At 46.6% G+C, this 11,754-nt stretch overlaps 1 protein-coding gene across 1 annotated transcript in view; it reads left to right on the top strand.

Moving 5' to 3' along the window:
* Positions 1-214: 214 nt before the first annotated feature.
* Positions 215-11,754, top strand: part of TNFRSF21 (TNF receptor superfamily member 21) — a 73,641-nt gene continuing 62,101 nt past the window's right edge. Inside the window, exon 1 of the mRNA XM_080916657.1 lies at positions 215-702. Coding sequence (XP_080772783.1) covers positions 607-702 — 96 coding nt within the window. The 5' untranslated portion in view covers positions 215-606. The remainder of the gene's footprint in view (positions 703-11,754) is intronic.

Genomic DNA, 11,754 nt, shown 5'->3' with positions numbered 1-11,754 from the left:
GCAGGACTTGCAGGCTAACAAACGCAATTCCTCCAGTTAACACCAAGGGGCACCCTCGGTTTCTGGAGTGCCTTTGAGCGCTTTCCATCTGCACAAAGAGCCCGGCCTCCTCCCGGGTGACATCACAAAGGGTCGTTCTCCGCCCCTTCGGCGCCACCACGTGTGTCCCCGAGCTGAGTGGCCATCCGACTCAGTCCCTCGCCGGCCGGTCTGGGCAGCGGAGGAGGCGAGTGGCTGGTAGTGGGCTGGAAGCTTCGCTATGGGAAGTCGCTCTTTAGCACTGTCGCGGCTAGCCCTGCTCCCTGCTTCTCCGCAGCCGCTGTCGCTGGAGAGCACCGAAAGGCGCGGGTTGCAAGCGCGCCTGCTTCTCCCCGCCCGGGCGCCAGCGCCCCTGGGCAGGTGCTGAGCGCCTTCTCCGAGCCTTCCCCGCTGCCTCCCTCTTCCGCCTGGCCGGCTGGCTGCTGCAGTGCACATGGGCTGCTGGAGGTAGATGGGCTCACCGCCCGGGAGGCGGCGGTGGATGCGGCGCTGGGCAGAAACAGCCACCGATTCCAGCTGCCGTGGGGCCAAGCGCCCCGGGCGCCGCTGCGAGCCCCGGGCTCGGCCATGGGGAACTCCGCAAGCAGCATCACCGCCCTCGCCTCTTGCAACCGCATCGCCGGCCAAGTTGGAGCCACGATGGTCGCCGGCTCCCTTCTCCTGGTGAGTAATCCGAGGGGACCCTAGGGTGGCGGCTATGTTCGAGACTGTGTGCCGGAGCCGGGCGGGTCCTCGGGCCCGTAGTGCCGGAGGCGCGCGGCGGGACTAGCCGGGTTGGAAGGGTTGGTTACCAGGCAATAACCGAGGAGGACTCCTACTAGCTCATTGTGTGTGTGTGTGTGTGTGTGTGTGTGTGTGTGTGTGTGTGTGTGTGTGTGTGTGTGTGTGTGGTGGGGGTAAGATTAGGGAGTGTTAAAGAATTATTTTTCTTGCCATCTGGCTGCTTGGAGGGAGAGGTGGCCGCCCGGGCGTCCTGCGCATTTCAGGGCTTTTGCCCCTGACTCGGCCTATCTCGCACCCCAACACCAAGCCTCACCCCAATATCATTCGCCTCCAGACCCTCTGCGCGGTGCGAGGCCTGAGTAGTCCTGTCAGTTGCCAGCTGCCGGCTGTGGCCGCTGCTTTGTCGCTACTGCAATGTCATGTCCGGATGCTACCGCAGTGGAGACAGGGGGACCCGTGCGCTCAGGACGGAGCAACCGCTGCATGCTTCTGCGCGCAAGGCATTCCGGAGTAGGGCGCAGGCCACCCCTTGCTTCTCTCCTCCCTCTTGGCTCGGATGGGTCCTGATTTCTGCACGCCAAAAGAAGAAGAAGAAGGGGTGGGGAGAGAAGAAGGACCCAGAGACCCAGGCGCCTCTAAAGCACCGGCTTGGAGCCAAACGGCTCTCTGGCTCTGAGTAGAGGGGGAGGGGGAAAGAACTACATAAAGGAGGATTAATTTTTCTCCATCCCTTTCTTATTTCTTCTTTTCTGTGTTTAGACATGTCACCACGCAAGATGATGCAGGCTCTCTCAGCATCCAAATCTGGGGCGTGCCCGGATCGCAGTCCTCCATCACTTTATCTGATCAAAGCCTGACATCATCCCTTATCCAAAACTTACCCCAGCTAGCCCTTTATTTCCAATATTGGGGCCAAGTGGGGAATTAGGTGGAAGAAATTTTGGATTCAAACCCTTGAGACGCCATAAACCAACCATGTCTTTCATCCCTGCAGGGAGGACGAAGATTGTTAACTAAAAACTAAACAAAAACAAAAAAGAGCTTGTTTTCATGGTTGGGCTGTGGAAGGGAAGGCAGGCCTCCTGTCTCCTTCCCCTATGCCTGGCCAGCCAAGTCTATGCTCCCGTCATTACAGTTGCTATGGCCGGGGAATTCATTCTACAGACACTCCGGTTCTCTCTCTCTCTCTCTCTTTCTCTCTCTCTCTCTCTCTCTCTCTCTCTCTCTCTCTCTCTCTCTGTGCGTGTGTGTGTGTGTGTGTGTGTGTGTGTGGTGTGTGTGTGTGTGTGTCTGTCTCTGTCTGTGTTTAAGAGAGGAGGAGGAGAGAGGAAGAAAAGGAAAGGAAGAGAGGGGCTAAAGAAAGTTTGTTGTTCTTAGCATATTTATGAGGTAAATCTCAGTATCTCTTGGGAGACTCTTTTATAATATTGGCAAAGTCCAAGTTCTTTAATCAAGTGTGGATAGTAAACAATCAGAGGGTCTTTAGGACAGTGAACCTGGATTTACAGTCCTCAGATTGAGAGAGATCATGGGAGTGTTGATCCTAATGACCAGAGTTAGGGCCCTTGCTGAGTCCCCTCTAAAGAACTTAGACCTGATTCACTGATTAGCATACACTGCTGTGTGCCCCTGCTCCACACAAATATAATCCTTGTAGATTAGTCCTCTCACACACTCGATTTGAAGTTATTGTTCAATGTGTAGTAATTTGGAACTTTCCCCCCCAGCCTTTTAGCATGAAATAGGTACTTGGAAGTCTCAGTAGAGTAAAAATGTATGTTTTAACTAGCCAAGAAAGGGCCCAGCTCCTTTTATGAAATAACCAAAGTCAATGTTCCCACAAATTGCACACCAGATTTGCAAGTAATGACCTGGCAGTGTACGTTTGACAGTTAAGTGAAGTTTAGGAAGGGTTTTTAGAGGCAATCTCAAGGTGATGATAATCAGGGTCCCTTGATCTCTTGGTGATTATGGCAAGAGGCTTTATTTAAATTGATGGGGTAGGAGGAGGATGAGCTGATTATTCTGGAGGATGGGGATATGCCAGGAACCATTGAGAGCTATGTGATGACCTCCACCCCCACTTTGGAGAGTCCAGTCATCAGGACGGGCTGTGTTTCTGTGTACAACAGCAATGTGATGGTTGTTCTCAGGAGAATGTGCCCGGTTGGTAATCTTGGCTGTATTAATCGTGGACACCAGATAGGACAGCTCGAGTAACCGTGGTGTGAGGTACCTAGAAGAATAATGGGGGATACAGGAAGGTTAATGCTGGGCATGTACAGTGTGGTGAGGTAAGAAATAAGGACGCCAGTGAATTGTCTCACAATGGCGTTTGGTCGCCCTTCTTCCATTTTTTTATAGCAGTCTTTGTTCTTTTTTTTTAACGCCACTTTTTTTTTCCCAGCTCAATGAGCTAGCTACACGGAAGTTTGCTCTGGGCTCTGATATGTACGCGTATCATATAAACTTGTTGAGAGGGCAGCGAGGTCGTTTACACAGAGCATCTCCTTCATCCCTACCGTCCCTGACAAACAGGTGTGGCCTCCATTCTCAGGGTGAGAAAATAGTCTCCGAGAATCTTAACTGGTCTGTTGTGCTACGTGGTGACTCTGGGCTGGAACTCCTCCTACTCTCGCTCACCCGGGTACCACACCGCCCGTTTCCCAGCTTCAAGTGGCTCCATGGGTCAGAGAAGGATCGCTGGCGGAATGCTGAGCTGGTGGCTTGATTAATTGGAGACTGTAAGTGAGAGAAGTACACAAGGACCTTTGGAACGAGTCATTCTTCTTGCTTGCATTTCGGTTGCTGATGCATTGATGCGACCGTATCATGTTTGGAAGTTACTCACAAACAAACACAGCATACACGTTCCAGGCCAAGGTTCTGTAAATGAGACATTTAGATTCGTGGTGGTTTAGGGATTGTTCTAGAAGGACTTGCCCACTGCAACGCTGGGTGCAGTCAGATGCACCTCTTCTCTTTAGGGAGCTTGTTTTGAATATCCAGATAGAGCAACCGCAAGGGCTGGTCATGGGAGGGAAGCAGCTTCCTTGATAAAGGCATTGGATTTGAAGCTTTGGAAACTACTGTTATCCACAGACTGAGAATTCCTGCACCAAAGGCACAGGGGACACAGCAGAAGAGGAGGCAGAACAATTCTAAAAGCCAGGGGAACAGAAGTCTGGGGTGAGATTGTGTCTCCCGAAAATGTCAGGGAAGCTTCACACATGAAATCTCAACAACATGGCTGCCTAGACAGGCCCCAAATAGGGATAACACCAGTGGACAGGCTAACACAGAATGGGGCAACCTCATAGACCTCAGCCCTAGACAAAAAATTAGAATTGTGGGCAACTAAGGAATATATATGTGTGTGAATACTATGTACACACATACACATATATACAAACATATACATACACATATATATGTGTGTAAATATATATTACATATGTATATATGTATTGCACACACATGCATATATGTAATCTATGTAACAGCAATTGAAAATTATGCCATGAATTTGAGTAGTGCAAGGCTGGTAAACCAGAGGGTTTGGAGAGAGGAAAGGGAAGAAGGGGAAATAATTCCAGACACAGGTACCATTTACTTAGGAGGCTGTCCAGCTGTCTGGCCATCTCTTTTCCAGGCAGCTGGCATCTTACCATTTCTGGTCACCGAGAGATAAAAAAGTATTCATTATTATGTTTTCCTTTTGCTGGTGGGAGTAGCTGGACACATCATCAGACTATCATTCTGCCTAGAGAGTCTCAAGTGTTGCTGTTGGCCAATGCTACTGAGTTCTACCTTCTGACCTTCATCTATCACCAAAAAAAAAAAAAAAAAAAAAAAAAAAAAAAATGGCCATCTGCCTAGGCAGGAGTGTGCCTGTGAGGTCATCTGGAGTGGGGTGGGGCACTCAAGTCCAAGGCTTGGTGACAGATTCAATTAGAACATGAAATCAGAGCTGGCGTGTGTCCAGAGGGCTTTCTCCCTTTTATATACTCTAATGTAGCATCTTAGACTGCCGAAGCTGGGAGGGAGTCTAACCTGTTACTGATCTAACACCCCACACAGCTTGGCTGAGGGAAAGAACAGCCTACACTGAGGAAGTGACTATTTTTCAAATTACCAAACCTACATGGTGCACCGCCTCTGAGCGAGGCGGCATCCTAGGCAGTGGAAGCCCAGTGCTGAAGTGGGATTAGAACCTTGGCACGAAGCTCGTTTCTGTGGCTTATAAAACGTGGCCAGTGTCAATGGGTCAATGGGTGAGCATGCTAGACCCAGAGAGACACAGATGTGATGTTCACATCTTCCAAATATAAAATCTGTCGTGGGAGGAAAACACTTCTATTTTTGAAAACTTTCCAATCTTGGGATGATGTCTCTTAGTTGACTGATGGGAAATTGGTAATGAGGAAGAGCACATAACCCAGATCTTTTACTGGATTAAATAACTCCTGATTTTACCCCATAAGTTACCCCCACAATCAAAATGATGACCAGGCTTTATCATTTAGACTAAAGGTATATGTCTGGCTCTCAGATCCAGTCACAGGCAGACAGACAGACAGACAGAGCCTCTAGCACAGTTAAGCTGAGTCTACAAGATTTTTTTTTTTTCCAAATAAGATGCATCCTTAGTGTGTAAAACCCTCCTCTGTGATTACATGGGAACAGATCTACCTTATACCTTTGGACAATGCCTATCAGTCAGCTAAAGCAGGAATAGTTAATGCCAATTGTGTGTGTGGGGGGGAGTGGGTAGTTTGCCGGAGCTTTCTCCAGTGGTGAGGAGTGGGTTGGGCTTCTGGGCTGGTTCTTCTCTTTATTGGGGGTTGGAATTTGGGGATATCACACCTTGCCTTTGCATTTGGCTTCATCTTGAGATGAGGCAAAGCTTGGTGGGGGGAGCTGAGTGGAAAAGATGCAGATTGGCTGTGTGCTTACTCAGGCAGCATGAAAACTATAATTGGCTTACGTAAAGTTTACTATTATTATTATTTTTTCTTTTGGTGACGGGAAACGGTGAGATGTATCATCAGACTATTCAAGGGCCAGGACGAATTGGGTGACTTTTCATTATGTAAACAGCTCTGCCTATTTTCCAATAAGCACTAACACTCTGTTGGCTTGCTTTCCTCCCCAACCCCCTTCACAGGCCTGGCAAATTTAGCTAATGCCAGGTCACCACCAGCAACTTCCTGGCAAACTCAGGTGCTTCTCCTCTGTGACCAGAAGAGCCCAGATGAACTCAGAGCTTCGGTGGGTGTCTGGTGGGCATTTGTAGTTGACTCCGTTTGGAGCACGAGATGCAAATATATCATATAGACAGAATGACAACCAAAGCCATTAGCAGAAACAGCTTGGTCTCAGTTTTCAGTCTCCACTGAGTGTCAGCAGGAGGCTGGACTTTGTTGATCCTGCATTAGAGGCCACTGAGCTTGTGTTCTTTAGGAATAGGGGCGCGATCGTGAAAAAAAAAAAAAAAAAAAAAAAAAAAAAAACTGGCTTTCTCCACTGTTTATATTTGTCAAATACCTAAAAATCAACAGGATCTTTAATTGGCTTGGAGGCTGCCACTTGGCTGGCCGGTGATTATTAAACTGGAGGAGGCTGGCAGATGTCCAGAAATATGGGTGGGGCCTCTGCCTATGGAGAGAGATTCTGATGACTGTGATGTTGACTGAAGGCAGATGCACAGTCAACATCCATGAAGTGTGCCGCAGTCGGGGTCATGTGTGTCCTGGTTGGAGACAACATGTCTGTAGCATTGAGAAAGTTGTGCTGGTGGAAGGGGGGGTTGTCTCAGAAAGGTGTGGGAGGTAGCAGGACCTGGGTAAGCAGGCAGGATGCTGCCCCGTGTCTTTTTATCTTCTCTTCAGAATGGTTGCTGACTATGCAAGACACTTCCCTGGTCTAAGACAAAAAGAATGGAGAAGCACCTGGCTAACTAAATCAGACCAAAACTAATATAGATATGAGATATGTCTATATAATCTTCCAGTTTTTTTCTTTTGCAACCAGGACCACAGTGGTGGCTCTGTTGATTGGCACCATTTGCAAAGTCTGTTTGGAAGGGAAAAGGAACTCAGGCTTGATAGGTTTAGGCGAGAACATGGAGGGTGTCCACGTGCCTTGGACTCAAGAGAGCGACTGTGAAGTTAGCAGAGCGCCTGTGCTAGCTGTCTTTGGAGGAGGGCTAAGCAAATGGCTGGTAACCATTCACATTGAGATACTATTTGATTTATATATTATATAAAGTATTATGTAATACACTCATCTATATATTATATAAACGGTCCTCGTTCATATTACTGCCCTGAATATCTTCTGTAATGCACTAACTACAGCATTCATTTTTACACGTCCCGGAAGTCACAGCTTTAGTCCCATTTTACAGATTCCAGAATGAGCTGTGTTAGTTTTTACTCTTCTGCCCGTTACTAGGTTCTGGAGAGAGGAATGAAATCTAACCTTGCACAGTTTCAAGCACTTAGCTCTCTCTGCCAAGTGGTGGGCACGGGATGGTTTGCTTCAATTTGCCGTATGTTTGTTCCCTCTAGAAGGGAATAGTTTTACCCAAGAGTTGAACATGCTCATTTTATTTTCTGACTTTCACGGTGGTGCCTGGATGGTTTGCCAAAACTCCTGGTGCAAGCATGGTGTGTGGGTGTTGAGAGGGGAGGGCATAGAGACATGGGCGAGCATTTTCCTATGGTGTGACTCTGACCACGGTGCCACAGTTGAGATGGAAAGACACCCCAGCAAGTTGAAATGTTATAAATAGGGAATGGGCGTGTTGCTCTCCTGCAGCCCTGGGTCACTTTGAAAAAAATATTTGCTTAGTGAGTAACAGTGAGGTGTGGGTTCCCCTTTGCTGTGCACTTAGTTTCTGTTCCCCTTTTCTGAGCACCTGAGGACCTGCTAGGGTCTTCTTCGCTGCCAGCCCGACTTTGGATAAGCTAATGGCTTGTACCAGCTGTGAGTAGTACTTATTCACTTTTCTTTCCAGTTCTCTGGGAAGTGGATTTAATTCCATGCTTTGAGTGGTTCGTACTATGAATGGATAGTTGCCACCATTACTGGAGGCGCCTTCATAAGCAAGCTATTAGAGAAAAAATTGAGAGCTTCATTCATGTGTATGATATATTTCAGTCATCCACTCCCTCCCATTCCAACTTTTCCCAACACCGCCCTCCTCATCACCTTTGCCTCCCAATTTTACAGGCTCCTTTTCTAAACCCACTAAGTCCACACACCTGTAGGTAGGAAGGACCATTTCCTGGGGCATGAGCAACCTATCAGGAGCCCCATCCCTGAAGAAAATGGAGTCTCCCTCCGCAAACAGCCACCAATTTCCAATGGCTCCTGAGACGGGGTGAGACTTTGTGGCTCTTTCTCCTGCCCATGTAGGCTTTTGACTGGCTTGGTCTTGTACAGGTCTTGTGCATGCAGTCCCAACCACTATGGATTCATGTGTGCAAATGGCCTGGCATTTCTAGCAAATACTGTTTTACTATAGTCATGCGATCCTTTTGGATCTTACAAGTTTTCTTCTCTCCTCTTCGGTGAGATCCCTGAGCCTTGTAGGGAGGGGCTGTAACACATCCGTCCCATTGAGCACTGATCACTCTACCATTCTCTGTCCATTGATCAGGCATGGGTCTCTTTATTGATCCCCATCTCCCACACTGTTGGAAGGAGAGGGAGCTATGTTCATTGAATGAGTTTTGAAATCTGTTGAAATATCTGTTTGTAGCCTTAGCAGACCAGAGAAAGGCAAGAGCTGGAAGAAAATGACTCGATAATTATTCCCAGAAAAGAGATGGGAATTCTGGTCTCCCAAGAATCATTTGACAAGACCACTGTCGGCTTTCATGGTGACATGGTTAGCTCTGCTCAGCAAGGCATTGGAGAGCCAGGAGAGTATGAGACAAGGAAATTTACAGGCAAAGGTGACAGGTTTCCGGAACAGTCCAACTAGTGTGTTTGTGTTTATTTTTGTTCCATTTTTCTTTCCGTAATTATTTTCCTTTTGCTTTACAGGGATTATATTTGTGTTTTTCATCAAGTTACTAGAGCAAAAGAACTATCTATTAAGTAACGGGCACGATTAGGGCTTGGGTCTATAGAAGTAAAAGGTTATCTATAGCCTCCCCTTGGAGTTCACAGAAAAGGTGATGTTTCCTGGTAATCATCATAAAACAGAAGGGAGTGGGTTTCAGTGAATGGGAGCAGTATGTGGAATAGTCCCAGGGTAGGGCAGAGTCTGTGTCAAATGGGACCCTTGACACTATGAAGAAAATTCAGCGCAGGAGAAGCAGGATAATAGCGTGGTTTGAAAGAAGTTTGGTTTTAAACTTATGTATTTGTTTATTTGAGAGAAAGTGAGATTGTGTGTGTGTGTGTGTGTGTGTGTGTGTGTGTGTGTGTGATATGCAGATATGCAGTGTGTGCGCAGGTGGCCTCAGAGGCCAGAAAGGGCATCGTATCTCCAAATACTCAAGTTCCTAGCAATCTTGAGACATTAATATAGGTGCTGGGAGCCAAATTCCAGTCCTCCGCAAGAGCAGCAGGTGCTTAACCACTGAGCATCACTCCCACCTGCCAACATTTTAAAAAAGTTTTTATTAATTCTCAGAGAATTTCATTTAGTGTATTTTGATTCTATCGCCCCCCCCCCACCCCCAGCTCCTTCTACATCCTCCCAACCTGGTTACTTAGCCAACTTTCACTCTCTCTCCTCCTTGCGTTGTACAGTTTGTGTTGGCTAACTTCTCTTGGGTATCAGGCCACAAACAATAGGGAAAACAAACGAACCAACAAACCTGTTTCTCATACTGAGGATGGAACCTAGGACGTTTACATACTGAGCAAGTGCTCTACCACTGAGGTATACTCTCAGCTCTCAGCTCATCCCGGAAGCCAGGGGGAGGATGGGGGTGGGAAGCCGGCTGCTTCCATAGGGTAGAGATCAAGGTCCTGGGGTAGTGGCAGTGAAGATGAACTTTTGAGACTTTACTGGTGGTGAGATGGGATGGGGCAGGCGGTGTCAAAGGAGGCGGGACTCCTAGGTTCCTACCTTGAAGTCTGTGATTGGAAGGCGGGCTTCGGGGCGGGGCGGGACGAGTAGGAGGAGAACCCTAAGGCTCTGATATTTAGTAAGTTTGAGGTGTCTGTGACGAGTGAACGTCATTGGCTTGCGCCTTTATTTCGCTATTTAAAAATAGGTGACGCTCTCTGCAGGTCCGAAGCGCACTGAGCCCGTTCGACTGTCACCAAGCGCTTGGGCTGCCGTCATTCCTCCGCAGCATCCAGCTGCACAGACATCTCTGTATACAGCAATGCCCTGTCCGCTTTTAGGTTGTTTCCCCAGCTGCATTCCCCAAAGCGGCATTGCCAGGTCAGAGGAAACGAATGGGTGGTTTTTATGGCGTTCGCTGCAGATTGCCAGATTGTTTTTTTTAAGGAAGACAATCAATTCAGAATGCCACCAGCTACCTATAAATGTGCTTTCTAGCCCATGAACCTTCCAGGACTTTGCTTTCTCATTTCAAATTACATATCCTCTTTTAAATTCAGATATGTAAGGGCCTTTGGTTAGTGTCCGTGACAGTTTAGTCATTTCTAGGGACATAGTAAACTTACTTGCATGATACTTGCCTCACAGACTCTCTATCGAGTAGAAGTTAGTTATGCTAAGCTTATTTTTGTTAATTCTATTTATCTTTCTGATTATAGGTTTTTATTAGCTATATATGGTAGCACTTTATATTCTGTTCACTTTTTATGATTACACATATACACACACATAAAAATGTGTAATCATAAAAAGTGTGCGTGCTTGTGGGCATTTCTGTGTCTCAGTACGTGGGTGGAGGTCAGCGACAATTTATGGGGTCTATGGGTCCTGGGGATAGAACTCTACCTGTCAGGATCAGTGTTAAGTCCCACTGCCCACTGATCCATTTCACCAGCACTATATTCTATTTTTAACATTACTAAGATAACATGAAAAATTAGAATTATGTTATTAAAGCTTTTCCTTTCTGGGTCTGAGAATATTCTTTTTTTTTTTTTTTTTTTTTTTGCCCATTTTATTAGTAATCATTTCATCCTTTGACAGGTAGTTATAAAGAATCCTGATTGCTTTGAATTTTATAATGTTATTGGTTGGCTGTTGGGCTTGTTGATATTGTTGATATTTCTGGATATTGGTGTCCTATTTGTGGTGGGCATCTCCTTGGTGTGTTCTGAAGGATATCTGCACACATGTATGTGTGTAATGGATTTTTGTGGGTAAACACACAGGAGAGTGCTGGACACAGCTGATTCACCGTTTCAGGCTGTTCTTCTCTGGAGTCTCCTGTTATATTAACTGTACCTGTCCAGGAGAAGATCTAAGGAATATTTTCTGAACTCTAGACTAGGGGATCAGTACATTTTTTCCATAAAGTGCTGGGTAGTAGTTTGTCTTATGACATCTGTGGTAACTACTTAAATCCACTTTTGTGCAGACATAGTATCACCTTTGTGTAGGACAAGTGCAGACAATCTCTGGAAGAATGAGCCTGGTTGTGTTTCAATAAAACTTTATTTGTCAACACTGAAATGTGAATTTCACAGTTTTCACTACCATTCTGTTGTCATTCTTTTCATTCCTCCTCGTCTCCCAGCCATTCGGACTATAAGACCGTTGCAGGCCTATGGGCTATAGGAAAATAGACTGTGGTCTAGACCAGGGCATTAACATTGAGTGAGACCAAACTGGGAAAACTCACTTTGGAAAACCCTCACTTAATTGTGCCCTGGGCATCTAAAGTGAGAATATTAATCGTAAATCCTTTCTTGTTTATGAGGGTTTTTTTTTTGTTTCTTAAAAACCAAGGTTTATTTCATTTTAGGTAATTAACTAATTTTAGGATAGAGCCTCAGGTTGACTAGGCTGACCCAAGGCTAACTTTGAGCTGCCTCCATTTCAAG

This window comes from Micromys minutus (genome assembly GCF_963924665.1).
Source record: "Micromys minutus genome assembly, chromosome: 5".
In the NCBI taxonomy this organism is placed as follows: domain Eukaryota; kingdom Metazoa; phylum Chordata; class Mammalia; order Rodentia; family Muridae; genus Micromys; species Micromys minutus.
This window is presented reverse-complemented; position numbering and strand designations above follow the sequence as displayed.